The sequence below is a fragment of the Varanus komodoensis genome, unplaced genomic scaffold, assembly GCF_004798865.1.
Source record: "Varanus komodoensis strain SLA01 unplaced genomic scaffold, ASM479886v1 scaffold92, whole genome shotgun sequence".
In the NCBI taxonomy this organism is placed as follows: Eukaryota; Metazoa; Chordata; class Lepidosauria; order Squamata; family Varanidae; genus Varanus; species Varanus komodoensis.
The window spans coordinates 1,376,413-1,391,357 of record NW_025336624.1 but is presented as its reverse complement, the minus strand read 5'-3'; the positions used below and the strand labels follow the sequence as shown (position 1 = coordinate 1,391,357).

At 42.1% G+C, this 14,945-nt stretch overlaps 1 protein-coding gene across 9 annotated transcripts in view; it reads left to right on the top strand.

Moving 5' to 3' along the window:
• The window catches only part of NBR1 (NBR1 autophagy cargo receptor), a 39,310-nt gene extending 24,935 nt beyond the window's left edge, over positions 1 to 14,375 (top strand). For 8 of the 9 annotated variants that reach the window (XM_044418657.1, XM_044418660.1, XM_044418658.1 and 5 more), the window contains 10 exons: positions 1,450 to 1,602; positions 1,702 to 1,777; positions 5,511 to 5,648; positions 7,518 to 7,673; positions 7,769 to 7,900; positions 8,283 to 8,604; positions 9,215 to 9,303; positions 9,780 to 9,855; positions 10,950 to 11,055; positions 12,380 to 14,375. In XM_044418657.1, the coding sequence (XP_044274592.1) occupies positions 1,450 to 1,602; positions 1,702 to 1,777; positions 5,511 to 5,648; positions 7,518 to 7,673; positions 7,769 to 7,900; positions 8,283 to 8,604; positions 9,215 to 9,303; positions 9,780 to 9,855; positions 10,950 to 11,055; positions 12,380 to 12,550 (1,419 nt within the window). In that variant the 3' untranslated portion in view covers positions 12,551 to 14,375. The remainder of the gene's footprint in view (positions 1 to 1,449; positions 1,603 to 1,701; positions 1,778 to 5,510; positions 5,649 to 7,517; positions 7,674 to 7,768; positions 7,901 to 8,282; positions 8,605 to 9,214; positions 9,304 to 9,779; positions 9,856 to 10,949; positions 11,056 to 12,379) is intronic. The other variant, XM_044418659.1, reaches the window with a different exon arrangement.
• Positions 14,376 to 14,945: the final 570 nt, after the last annotated feature.

Sequence of the window (14,945 nt, the reverse complement as noted above, 5' to 3'; positions counted from 1 at the left end):
ACCTCATGGTTCTGAACCCACAGAAGGGTTTTTTCTGTTCTCCAGCCCCCCTCCTTTTATATTCTCCCCTGCCCCCTCCTTCAGCCATCCTTCCCTCAGGCCCCAGTTCCCTTGCATGCTGCATATTCTTTTCTCCCTTCAACTACAAAGTTTATTTAGAATCTTGGGCTCAGTTAGTTGCCTATCCCCCATTCCCACATTTAAAACAGTTTCAGCTCTTGGGACTAAATTGCTGATGAAAAATTTATCCAATATTTGCAATAATGGGGTGTGGCATGATATGACTGAGCTGCCACTCTGTCACTGAGCTTAATGTTCAGCCAGCAGCATACAGTTCAGATTGCTATTTTTCCAGGAAAACCAGCCTTCACTTTTCTAACAGAAAGCTGCATTGCTGGTCAATATTTTGTCATGGAGATCTATATCCTCACTTCCCGAGTAGTTGGAATGTTTGTGGGTATTCCATGATAATGAAGCAGTTCATTCTGCAGCTATCTGGTCTTATAGATAACAGAGAATAAGAAGGCAATACCCCATCAGTAGCTGTCTTATACACTTGTGTATCTCTTGGCTTATTTAGGTGTCCCTTCTTCCTTGACTTTAATAAAATTATTTTTATCCTTTTTGTAATCAATAGGCTGTGACTAAAGGTATATAATTTATTTGCTCCTTTGTTGATATGGAGTTTGGGAACAGTGGGTTCAAAATCTAACTAAAGAACCAAGGAGCTATACAGTAAAGTTTATGGCATGCTTTTCTTGTTTACAAGTGATGTGGTGTATTTTACTACATCAGTAACAGTCAATTATATTCCTGCAGTGGGAGAGGCCCTAGCACAGGGTGTATATGCTTTCCGTATAAAGATCTCCAGCTTCAGCTCCTGGCATCTTCAGATAGTTTTCAGACCCCTCTGGGGTGTATCAGCTTAGGGAAGGCAGTACGTAAAATGCAGTGTTAGATGGGCCAGTAGTCTGACCAGGTTAAGGCAGCATCTTGTCTTCCTAAGCAGACCATGCATTCAACTGAACTCACGTGGAAGTTGCATCTATTTCTTAGGACAAAAAACCCAAAACACTTTTTAGCCTGCCTTTGAATGGAATTTATTCAGTGTCAGATTCTGCGGGATCCTGAAAATGTAATAATCAGTCCACTGTATAGCATCCTCTGTAAGTGCATAAAATTTTTTATTTCATCAGTCTGCTAGCCCAACAGAGGATGGAAGGAAATGCCAGATTCTCTACATGCTGTGTTTCTAGATTTTCACTACGCTATTTCTGACAGACACCTAGAGCTACAAAACAGAATTTGATTGGTCAAGATAATGCCATACATGTTGATGGCACAGCATAAAAAAAAGATGGAGTGCATGCTTGTGCCGAAGTAAGTTGAAGTTGGTTAGCTCAAGGGCCATCTCTGTGCTCCTGTCAGTATTACTCTTGTTTCCTGTAGGAAAGGACCTCAAAGTTCGGGGCAGATGTTCTGCATGCTGCTAATTGTGCCATCCAGGGAAGTTTAGCCAGCCAGACTGTTCCACCAAAGTTGAAGAACGTCCTCAGTGCTAGAGAGTTCTACATTCCATCAGTCGACCTTCTCACTGCTCAGGTGACCTTTCAGGTGCTAGCCAAGCTTGGGGGCAGGGGACTGACAGGAAATGTATTAATTTAATATACTTTTACTCTGTCCTTGGGTTATTTCCATTAGGATTTACTCTCTTTTGAGTTGCTGGATATCAACATAGTGCAAGAACTGGAGCAGGTCCCTCAGAACATTACTAATGGTAAGTGCCCTCACCAACCCAAAATATGTTTGAATGAAAGTTGTGATGGGTACATGCTCCAGAGGAAATGGGGAGGAATATCTGGCATCACTGGCTACCTTCTGAGTCCCGTATTCGGGTGACCTGATCCCAGTCTCTATATTTTGTGCTCCTGCTCTTACAGTTGCTGATTGACAGCTGCAAGGAAGGCTGACTTCTGGCATTAGAACACCCTTGCTCACCCTGTATGATACCCTTTGTTGGGAGAAAGACAGGGGAATGAACTCTGTTGATTCTCCGTGATCTCTCAGTGGCTTTTAATACCACAAGCCATGGTATATTTATGGATAACTGTCGGAGCTGAAGACAGTACTGCATTGGGCTACTTTCATTCTGTTATGGCTAGTTGGCTGGAGAAGGTGATGCTTCCACTATATCAGGTCCTGTGGATTCATAGAATCATAGAGATGGAAAGGGCTATTAAGTCCAGTCCTGTGCTCATATCAAGAATCCAGTTTAAAGCGTTCCAGTTTGAATACTTGTGAGAAGAAGTGATTTGGCCTGTCGATGAGAATTAATGGGTGGGTTTACACAACATAAGCACCTGTGGTTTTTTTACCTTTTTTTTGGTCTATCATATCATCAGAACCCTATTGTGGTATTTCAGCATGTTACATTGGGTTTTCATAAACAATAGTCTCCTCTGTGGTTTTTTGGTACCACAGTGCTTGTTGTGTTGTACAAACTGGGAAACACATCTCATCATGGTACTGAGGCCAGAACCATAGAGCCACTTGGCAAGAGGGACATGCTGCCACTCTTGCCAAGCAGCTAACCAGAGAGCAGTGCTGACTGCCAGTAGTTGCACTTGTCAGAGGTGCACTTGCTCCTCCTGCCCTAGACAACTTTTGGGCAGAAGCAGGTGACCAGTTAGTTGGCAATGAGAGAACAGCGCTGCTCAGTTGATTCCCTACCCACGCAGTGCTCCTGCACAAGTAGGACCAGCTGGGATTTGCTGGGTGGCAATGCCCAGCCGGGGACTGTGAGCTGCATTGCATCACCCCTTGTGCCCCCCCTTCTCGCTCTGGCTTTCCAGAGAGATTCTGAACCCGGCAGGCACCTGCTTGCAAGCACCCCTTTGGCAATCCAGTGTGACAGAGGAAGGACCAGTGCCATCTCCCCCTCATCAGCACCACCTGACTGTCTCTGAACATGGCTGCTACTTCACTCACAGCTGGGTGATGGGAGGAAAGAGAGGCAGCACTGATCTTCCCTTCGCAGACGCCACGTTGGTGATGCCTCTCTTGGCAAGCCAACCTGAGGAGGAGAGGCAGCATGGGGAATCACTGGAGCATGCAGCCTCCATCCAGGCACTAGCAGTGCTGCCAGACTACTTCTCTCCCTTGCCACTGGCTTGAATGTGCATGCAAAGAACTTCACTCTGGCACATACAGAAGGGGCAGAGGAGTAATCACTTGAGCAGCCCAGTTTTGCACAGAGCTGCCCAGCCCCTTTCTGCCTGAGTGTGGATCAGGCACCCTCCTCCTTCCTGAGCAGTACCCTGTAGAGCAAGACGGGAAGATGCCTGGCCTCCTTGTCCTCTCTGCTGAGCTTCAGTTCAGGAGCCCTGTTTTTGCAGCAGAGACTGCTTGACAGTAGTGACAAGCCAAACGTGGCTTGTGAGCACAGCTCATTCTTCAACATGATGCCTCCTGGGATCCTTTCTGGAGGACTGAGAAGGAAGAAGGCGGCGGATCAAGAGAGTTTCTGATCACCTTTCAGGCATACCCACACACAGAACCGTGCACAGCGGAAACTGTTCAGGCTTGCTTGTTCTGAAGTGTGAGCACAACTTTTGTGTAGACCCAATAGGTCAAACAGCTTGTGGATCAACCTTATAGCGTTACCATCCAATTCAGAATGAACTGGCTTGCTAATTGCAATAGAAGATGCCTTGCTAAAGATACACTGTAACCATAGCACTTCACCATCTGAAAAAGTTTACCATTCAAAAAATGAAATAAGGTTAGTCTGGCAGGAATTGCTCTTGACAAATACATGCTGGCTTCCGGTCACCATTCCATTACTGTTGCAGTGCCTACATACTGAGCACTACATAATCTACTCTAGAAGCTTCCCAGGTCTTGATGTCAGACTGTCTGGTGTATAATTCGCTGGATCTTCCCCCGCCTCTGTTTTTGAATATGGAGAACAACATTTGTCATCCACTGGTACTTAACCAGCTCTCTGGGACTTCTCAAAAATAAATGACAGAAGTCCTGAGAGTCCACTGCTGGCTCCTTCAGCATTCAAGTAAACAGTCTCAGCTGCTGTAACTTTTCCTCATAAAGGAGCTGCTCCAGCTCCTTTCTCAAACTCTACAATATCCATTTATAGGTATAGTGACCAGAACTGTACACAGGGTTCTGTGTGTGGTTACATCAAATATTTGTATAAAGGAGTGTCATATTGGCAGTTTTATGTCCAGTTCATGGGTCCTCAAACTGCAGCCTGTGGGCCAGATCTGGCCCACCATGCCCATTTATCCAGTCCTCTTCAGAGGTTTTGGACTCGCCGTGCACACACATGCCTGGAAGCTTGCTCGTGTGGAGATGGTTTTGGATTCTCTGGGAGAAAATTATTTCTGTGCACACCCCGCCCTCGCACCAGCCCGCACCCCTGCCGGCACCCCTGCCGGCACCTTTCAACTGGCCCCCTGTTGAAAAAGTTTGAGGACCCCTGGTCCAGTTCTTTTCCTGATTATGCCTAACATGGAGGGGGGTGGGTTCTCACCAACTACACATTGGGTCAGTGGTTTCATTGAGACATTCACCACAAACATAACATCCTTTTCTTGCTCACTCACTGCTAGATCCCATCAGTTTATACTTGAACCTAGGATTATTTTATTATTTTTTGCTCAATGTGTATTACTGTACACTTGCTTACATTGAAGTACACTCTGCTTTCTATTTTTTAATTACCAGTCCATAAGTGAACCTCTCCTCTTTCTGTTTGCTTGGTGAAAAAAGTTGTCAAAGTCTACTAGTTTGCCTCTGTCCCCATGTGCACTGACACTCTCAAAAGAACTCCAGTAGGTTAGCAAGAAAGGTTTACCTTTGCAGAAGCCCTGTTGATTCTTTTTCAGCAGTTCTTGTCCTTTTGCATTCTTAATAATTCATCTTTAGTACCACTTTCAACCAGTTCACTTGGAACAGATATTAAGCTAACTGTTCTGTAATTTCCAGGATTCCCCTGGATCCTTTTTTATGAGTGTAACATGGGTCATTCACCAGTCCTCTAGTAAAGAATCAGATTTTAGGCACACATTACATATTTTGCTAGCAGATTGGTAGTTTCATATTTGAATTCTAGAGGGGACATACCATCTCAGCCTGGTACTTTATTAACTTTCAGTTTGTCAATGTGGGTAAAAACTTCACTGTCACCATTATTGGGCTTCAGGACTGTCTTCCTGAAAACATCACTTCTGGCACAAATATCTGTTCTGTATCCTCTGCTTGAACACAGATGAAAAGAATTCATCCAGCTTCTTTGCAATCTCCTTATCCTCCTTTAGAACTGACTCTCTAGCTGTTTTTTTATTTTTTTGTCTTTTGCTTCTGATATATTTAAATAACTGTTATTGTTGGCTTTTAAGTTGTTAGACATGTACTCCATAAAATGTAATTTGAGTCTCTTATCGTCTTGCATCTCCCTTGTGCAAGTTTGTGCTACCCTTTGTTCCGTACAGTTGAGCAAGACATCCATTTACTGAAGAAAGCCTTCTTTTCTGGAAGAGCTTCCTTGAGAAGACACTACTTGTTTAACATGCTGGTGACCTTTTGGACTTGGGGCCACTGCAGTATACATACTACTGTTGTGGCTTTAGGTAACCGGCAAGCATTTCGAAATGGCTTTAAGCCTCTTGCCTTTCATTTACACTTTCTTTTTTACCAGGCCCTTCATTTTAGAGAAGTTTCCTCTTTTTAAAAAGAGATGACTGTGCTGGACTTCTTTGGCCATCACTTAGTTAAATAATTTGATTTGATATTTTGATTAAAAATTTTGATAACACTGTGGTCACTATTCCAGCTGGTTCAATACTTATGACTACTATTTCATTTGATATATCTGTTATTTGCTTTTATAAAATAGTTTTATAAAATATTTTTATAAAATATTTTTCCTTGGTTTTGTGGCCAGTGGTAAATTCCAGCCATATTTTTTATTCTTTGTTCCATTTATTTTACCCGGATGCTTTAAACAGGGTCACCATTTTCATTTTCTTGGATTTCTGTGCGTTCTAATGTAATGCAACTTTCCCCCATTTTCTGTGGTTTCTGTTCTTTTTGAATCAGAATCCAGAATCATCTTACCATGCCTATTACATCTATTACATGAAATTTGCTTTCTTGAATCAAGAAGTCACGCTTGCTCTGTTTAGTTTCCATATGGCCAGCATTAGTATAAGAACATCCAAAACATCTGGGAAATTGGTAGGTTGTTATGCTTGTGGGATCACTTACGTGATTTGGCATTTCAGGCTCAGACCCCATCTTTGCCTTTACTCAGTTTCTTTGCAAATTTAAATGTTTCTGAGCCCGATAATGTGTCTTTTGTGAAATGGGTGTTAGAGCAGACAAAAGTTGATTAAAATAGTGATTTTGTGCTCTGGAGCTATTTGTACTTTGGTTCCTGTCCAGGTTACTTTTATTTTAGTCTTCTCAATTTCCCAGTAGCAAATGGATGTTTTCTGACCAGCCATGCTTACCATTCTGTGAGTCCCCTTAGCAGCCATTTTATGAGAATGCCTATGACAAACTTTCAAAATTCCCAGTGTTCCTGCTAACCCAAAAAGATTAGAGAACCCCAGATTGGGAAAAAGGTTCTAGTTTCCCCTGCATTTAGGGAGGCTTCAGTGCCAGCCTCCTGTCAGATCCATTTGCTTATGACTTGAGCAATCCATTTTGTACTGAAGACGGGCAATGCCTGCCATATTTAACAGGTCTCGGGACAAAAGATCAAGAATGAATGTGGGTGAACAGAAGTAAAGAGAAATCAACACAGCTATCACCTGGAGAGGCAACAGAGTGAGAATCCATCCTGGAGGAGTCTTTATCCAGATTTGTGAACAGTCTGCAGCAAGGAAACCCTCATTATCTTAAGAAAAGCTCTCTTTTCAATATTCATGGCATCATTTGCTTGACATCTCTAAATTAAGACAGTCATACTTAGAGCAGACCCAATGAAATCAATGGAACTGATTAGCCCTGATCTCATAATTATGGCTTAAACCCCTTGATTTCAAGGGAACTACTCTGACTAAGTCTGAATCCTGCCATCTGTGTCTGCTATGTGTGGGGAGAGATAAGATGCTACATTTTGTCCCCTGAGAATAAGATTCTGTGCAGTCCACCTTTCAGGATTATTTCTTGAGTTTCCCATGAGCTGTAAATGGGAATGTTTTCTTCTTCTGTCTTCCTTTCTTCTTTTTAAAAAGGCTGAGATTTTTAGGATGCTGATATCTATGTCCAGTACCAAATAGAGCTCTTGCCCAGCACAGCTAGTTACTTTTCAGTATGTCCCATTCTGATGGTCATATGGACTGAATTGTCAGGCTTCCTCTTGAGTTATCACATTGTTTCAAGTCCCTGGGTTGGCTAAAAGTGGTCACCACTGATGAGCCTCTATACCTATGTTATCATGTTCCTTGTTTGTTAAGTGTTGTATTTGTTAAGGAGAACATCTCATCCCACAGATGCTCAGGTGGGGAAAGGGAAGGCTGAAAATGCAGCAAACCAAGAAGAAGAAGACATGAGCGGGACCCAATTTGTATGTGAAACAGTGATTCGCTCTCTCACCTTGGATGCTGCCCCTGACCATAAGCCCCCACAAAGGAAAGATTCTTGGCAGAGTGAGTGTTTTACATTGATGTCCTTTTAGAAGTGTAGAGCATAGAGAAGCAGCACCTGCCATTTTGATCTTTTCCTATTATTTTTGTTGGCTAAGATTCCCTACAAGCACTACAAGATACCACGCACTGTAACCCAAAGTACAAGGACCCCATTAGTCCCATTTCCACGTTGCAAGAACCGGAGTCCAAGAATCAAGGCATAGAGAAGACTGAACAACCTGAATCAAGTAAGGGGCAGTGGTTAAAGTTTACCTTTCTGAAGAGTGAATGGAAGTGAAGGGAGCAGAGCTTGTCTGACCTCTGGGAAAATAGAGATCCTTTGTATGCTCTATAGGGCTGAAGTCAAATTGGCAAAACCTATTTTAGGATTAGAGATTGACGACATAACTTACAGTTTCTGATTATGGCGTGCTGCTTGTGCAAGTTGATTTTTGAATATAGAGTGCAGGTGACAGTGGCTTTTTGCTCTTTTCCAACTTGACACGGGCTGGTGGGAGACAGGCGCTACTGGATTATGGCTGTTAGTTGGGCAAATGTATGAAAGTGAGACTGTTCGGTGAAAAGGACTGTAGTAATCTTAGTGAAACCATGTTTTCTGTGTTCTGCTAGAGAATCTTCTGGTGCAAGATGGTGAGGAATTAAGGAATGGGGAAGCTGAAGATGACACTAAAGATGAAGTATGCAGCCAGACTTCCTCAACCTCCTCTGAGGATTATATCATCATCCTCCCAGAATGCTTTGATACGAGCCGCCCTCTGGGCGAATCTATGTACAGTTCTGCTCTCTCCCAGCCAAGTTTGGAGAAAATGACGGAGTCCCCAGCAAATCCTAAAGAAGAGAGTTGTCCCCAAACAGCTACTATTAGTGATACCCTGACCACCTCACAGACCCTAGATGACGTTTCACTGAATGTGGAACCACAGCACGCAAGGTACCTCACAGTGGGCCAGGAGTTTAGCAGACCATGTTAAGACTTCATTGGCTTCTGTAGTCATAAGTAGTTTCCAGAGAAGAAGTGTGGGCTGCTGAGTTTGAGCTAAGGCCAAGTAATTCACAAAAACCAAAATGGGACATTCGTACAAGAGAACTGGTTTAAATACATGGGATAGGTTTATATCCTTAGATTAAGCAAATGGCTTTCCATTTCTCTGAAGTGCCCCTGGAAGAACCGAGATGGACCAAGTTTGCAGGATTGGGAAAGGAAAATAAGCACTTTATTTTATTTTCTTGCCCTGTGCATGCTGATCACATACCACAGGGTCCAGTTTTGTTATGTTGTCCAAGCCTGTTGGGAAACTCGCAGACCACCCCAGAAGCCATGGCTTGTTCTAGGCTTGTGGGGTTGTTTGCAAACAACCCATAGCTCCAGCTCTTGCCAGCTTCAGACTCAGCAAACCACAAGAGTGAGTAATTTGGTTCCATGTATGGGGCAGGCAAATAAGCTATAATGGTTTATTTTCCCTGATCATGTGAACCTACACATTGCCTTTGCGGCTGCTTACATCTGTTGTTCTTCACAAATATCTGTTTCTTCATGACAGATGTTTGACCCTTTCTCAAAGTAATGGTTCCCAAGAAATGCATTCTCCCAGTAAAGAAGCCCCTGTGGTTCCTGGACAAACAAGAGAAGGTATTGCATTATTATGGCATGGAGTAATTGCTATTTACCTAAACCATTTGGTTTATAGCTAGCCTGTTTCCAGAAGCCTAGTAATGAGAATTTAATGCATGTCAGCATGCATGCACATGCGCACATAGTACTGCTTTCATTAAATAATAGCACTGAGTTTCAAAGATCAGTTCTAGAATCAATTTTCATCGGGCCCATTCTTTGCAGATCTTGAGAAAATTTGGAAAGCCCAGCTGATTGCAGTGACTTTCCCATAGTGTCTTGGGATGCTAGTTTTATTAGTAACTTCTATTTTTTGTTACGGAATTATCATTTATTCATTTTTATTGTCTTTACTTCATATGATTTTTATTTTATACATTACCACCATAGGTTCTACCCTTACAGGTAGCCTAACATTTTAAAATTAAATAAACTTGGTTCTGCTGTCCCTGTCCCTGCTCCTGCTCATGCTCTTTTTTTCCTTCCTACTGTAGGCATCAAAGGAGGAAATGCTCCTGGGCATTCCCCTGCAGGAAATGTAAATACACCAGCATGTCCAGAATTCTCGAGGTAATAAAAATGGTTAAGCTGAATTTTGTTTTGATAGGGGTAGCCTATCTCTTACTGAGAGTATCAATTTCCTGAACAAGGATTTGAGACTTTCTCTCATTCTTATCCTTTTCCAAAAATGTTCACTTAATTCTATAATTGTACAAATAATATTCGTCTGGATTATCTTTGTGTTTCATGCATTAGAGATTTCATTGTGGATATATGGGATTGGGCATATAACAGGAATTCAGCATCCTGAACATACCCTTTTCCCAAGTTTCTCCCATTAAGACTACAAAGGTAGACTCGAACATGTGTAGGAAATACCTTGTGAAATCTTAGAAGCCAAATAGGAACTCTCATTCTTTTTCACTTGTATTCCTTTTCAAAGCAGTCGTCCATTCAGGCACTGACCAGACCCCGACCTACTTTTGGTTCAGCATGGTTTGCCTTATCATATATCTTCAGACCAAAAACACAGATAAAATATTTACAGTAATTGAGTACATAGCTTCTGTTGTATGGCGCGATTTTACGGACGAGACCAGAGACTGGTTGGAATTATTGAGAGGGATTTATTTTACCTGCCGGCAGGGACCATGCACTCGTGAGAGTGTGGTAGCAGGCAGAGGAGAGACATTTGATTTTTATACTCTTTTACACTTATGCTTGAATGACAGCGAACCATAGGGGAACAACAGAGAAACAATAGGGGAGAGCACATTTTGCACATTCATCATGCCAAAGCAAGCAAGCGTGGGTACAAGGGCATAACGTCTGCGGTGATACTGGTAATGCTGGAGCGTAGCCTGCTTTGTCGTCAGCTTTGCGTAGCGTGCACATCCGTGTTCATGTACTTGTTCTCATGCGAACAGGACACCCTGATACTCGTGATGAGCTATGCCCTGGCTACGTGCTACTCGTGATGAGCCATGCCCTGGCTACGTGCTTGCTTATGAGGGGGGTTACAACAACTTCCATGCCCTGCAAAACTCTTTGCTTGCACAAAGCAGGCAGAATAAATTGTAGTGGCAAAGAAGCCAGTAACTAAATGTACTGCATTGTCACAACTAATTTGGTAATCTCCTGATGCCCTTGAACATTTTCTGCAGACACACCCAGGGTCACAGTCTTGCTGGGGGCCTGATGAAGGGGGCCTGGTCAGTGGCAGCCTCAGCCTACAAAGCTCTTTTTGCTGGACCATCCTCCATGGAACAGGCAAGTAGCTCCTTCACAGTGCTCTTCCTGGGAGCAGGAATATGCCTTTCCTGTGTTTTCTGTGGTCACACTGTGCACATGCAAAAACTGTGGTATTAGGTGTATGTTCCTTCTTTTGTCGTGGCTCAAAAGCTCTCCAGCATCAGAAATAGTTACAACCAGAGGCAGGGTGGCAGACATTCTAGAATTGTTTCTTTTTTAAATTGTGCTTAGGGCACGTGTCATCCTTGAGGGTTTAAGTGGCCATGGAATAATGAGCTGGACAATTAGGGAAACAATAATTTTGGAGACTGAGGTCCCCAGTGGACTGCCCATGGGCACATCCCTTGGGCATCTTGTCTTGAAAAAGTGGGAGACTGTCATGGTGCAAAGTCAACTTCTGGCCACCAGAGCCATCTTTACTAACAGGAGCACCTTTGGGCCTCACAAGTGCCCTACTAGCGTTCTTAGAAATATAAAAGCACATGATTTTAAAGTGTGCCCACCCATCAAAAGAAAAGAAAGCAGGGGTTCATTGGAAATACCCTGGGTAGCAGGACATAAAATGGGACAAGGGGGAGTTTCCCCTCTCCTAGGTGGTATATTAGCTATCCTTTATGCTATCCTTAGAGCTCCCTGGCTGTTTGGGTGGGGTACATGGCAGAGAGGAGAGAACCTCCCAGGTGTGTGTGGACTTTGCTGCTTTCCCTTAAATGAAGCTTATTTCTAATGTCCAACGGTTAATTTGCTTTGTTTTGCCACCAGTGTGGGAGAAGTAGTAAGGATTCTGTGGTCGATAGAATAGTTCAGCCCCAGTTGAGGTAGGCAGCTTTATTTGGGGCAGAAAGAAAGAACATGAATCCATGTTAGAGGCGTGTTGCAATTGCTTAGAATGGCCTTCTTATCTAAGATAGAATTGATAATGGAAGGATGAGCAGCTTGCATAAAAAACAATGGTTCATACAAGAGGAATGGAGGATAGAAAATGCCTAAAATTTACCTGCACAGGGAAGAAAGGAGAAAAGAATTGGTAACAATTCTTCAGAAATTCCCTGTAACTGAAGAGCAGGCAGGACCAAAACTTATTTATGACATGAGCTTTCCCACCAGAAGAATGAAAGCCTTTTCTTTCTACTTTAATAAGTAAAAAGACTACTTATTAACAAGGACCTGTCTGTGAGATGTCAGGATACTTTCCTTTCTTGAGGAGGACAAGAATTTGGGAGGTTTAAAATTGGGCAAACATTTCCTAGATATAGAAATATACCTGCTTGTATGTAGCCTCATGCATATTTGCATATATATTTCCTTCCGTGCCTGACAGTTCTGCCGCTTATCTTTCAAGGCTCTTCCTGTGACTGAGGATCATATGGCTACCTTTCTGGCAAACCTAACTGAGATGGGCTTCTGTGACCGGCACCTTAATCTCCGGCTACTGCAGAAACACAACTGTGACATGGCCCAAGTTGTCACAGAGTTGCTACAACTGAGTCAGGGTGATTGGTATGGGAACTAACACTGAACCTTGTCCATCTGCTCATTAAAAATCTGAGCAGCAAACAGCACCAGCAGCTTCCAGCTCCCTTCTGTTCCAGCAGAGCAGAGATGGCTTGGAATCCATTACTCAACACATCACAGCTTACAACCACCACAGCTCAGACCCCCTAGGATTTCCTTTAACTCTGAAACACTAGCATTTTCAGCCTGGCACAATGCCAGATTCTGTATGGTAGAAAAGAGGGGAATATGTGCACAACATTCAGGTGAGCTGTGTCACTGACAACGTTGTGGCTACTGATCATGCACTACAAGCAAGAACCAAAGACTTGAGGGACCATCCTGTGTAGTGTCTGTCCATCTAGTCTTCTCTTACAGATGAAGGCAAGGGTGGCAATCAGCACACATCTTGCTGAAGATGCCCCTCCAAATTCTGCTCTCACAAGAAGCAAGTGACTGACTTCTGTGTCCTCTAGTTTGCTTGATTTCTCTCTTCTATATTGTAAAAGCAATAATTCCACCACCAATTTCATGTTGTATGTGCTGCAGGACAGTGGGGCTACCTAACACAACACAGATCATATTCAAAGAATTGCTTCCTCTTGGCAAATCCCAGTGTACCTTAAACGCTGATGTTTGCTAGTTAGTTATTGGAAATGAAATTGTCTGAAAAGAGCCAACTTCTTAGCAGCACTGAACAGGTGGTTTGCCATAAAAATATCAAAACAAAGAGTAGTTATTCCTGCTACTTGTATCTTTAGATGTATTATTAATAGTAATTCTTCCATAAAGTATTGAAAAACAGATGATCAGGATATGCTTGAGTGTTTGAAAAGCTATTTTTGTAGGTTCATTTTTATCACTCAAGAATTTCAGAGGAATATTTTCTGAAAGTCACTATTTCTGATACTTTCTGCCCAGATGTTGGACCAATTTGTGATTTATACAGTGCAGCATCTTTTTTAACCATTCTTGATGTGGTTTGAATATATTGATCATGCCTGTTAGACATTTGTGACATGGTGCAGAGCAGAAAGACATTGGCGACAATGCTGGATGAGAAATAATACTTTTATAAAAATCAAATTCCCTTGCCTTGTCACATAAAAGGCATGGGATGTGAGGAATTTCTGCACAAACTCACTTGAAATAAATAGGATTTTACTTTATTCTCAGGTGTTCTTTTGAGTTTTCAAATAATATCAGAATGGATATTGACCTTTCATAAAACATGGCAATAGGATGATCCCAAGTTTGGTATTTCTCTGACTTCTGGGAAAAAATGGCTAATATAGTAATGGAGGCAGAATTCAGAAATGGAAGTGAGATTTTTTTTACCTATAAGGAAGAGGATAAACACATTAAGGAAAAACTTGACAGCATGCAGTTTTGTTTTGTTTTTAAACTGTATGGAACAACAAATCTCTGAATTGAAATCTTCAGATTTGGAACTTCTTTCAAGGTAATGGTTGATGTTGGTATTACTAGATAAATTTTTGTTGTATTCTCTTGAGCTAGTTTTATTGTACCAGCTCAATCGTGAATTAGCCCTGGTAGAGAGCTTTCTTTAGGTTTCATAAAAGCTGAAACTTCCTTCTTTTGGCTTTGTATATTTTAGAGAGGTTGCATGGATGATAACTTAAACAGTGCAGATATTACAGTCTTTATATATTGTTTAGAATAAGCACTTTAAACAATCTCGGAGTGTGACAAACATTAAAATATACATTAAATAAGTAACCTTGTCTTTGTGAAACAAAGCTCTCTTCATAAAGCTTGGATGAGAGTTAAGGGATGGGGACTCAAGAAACTGATTTTGAAATAAACTTCCATTGAAAGCAAAACCCGTACATGTAAAGTATCTTTAATTTGGAGTGAAAGGATTGATGCAGTGAAGTGTGCCACTCATGTTTACTAGCAGCATCTTGTAGGTCCAAGGTTTTTCTTCCAAGGAATTACTTTGAATGCCCCCTTTCACAACACTACCCAGAGATTAAAATAACCAAGTAGTGTTTCATGTATGACTCTGCCATTTCATTCCAGCAGCCCTGAAGCTACAACCACAAACATGTGGGAGATGTGAACACCTGCGGGAGACAGGGAAGACACAAATGAATGGGTGCACAGTTGCTTGTCTGTGACTATGGCAACCAGACTACATGTATTTCACAAATAATATACATGTTTACATTTTTTGAGAAGCTGAGCTATACTTTAGAAGGCAATTTTCTAGATTCACATCTGATTTATATGCACATTGTTCAATAAACTAAGCAGGGTATTTAAGCCATTTCAAGAGCTGTCTAAGCAAAGTAGGACCATTTTTATTTTGTATGTTAAAAATTGCCTGGCTGGACTAGGCCAAAACCACCCAGTTGAACAATCTGGCTTCCTGCAGCAACTGTGCATCTAGT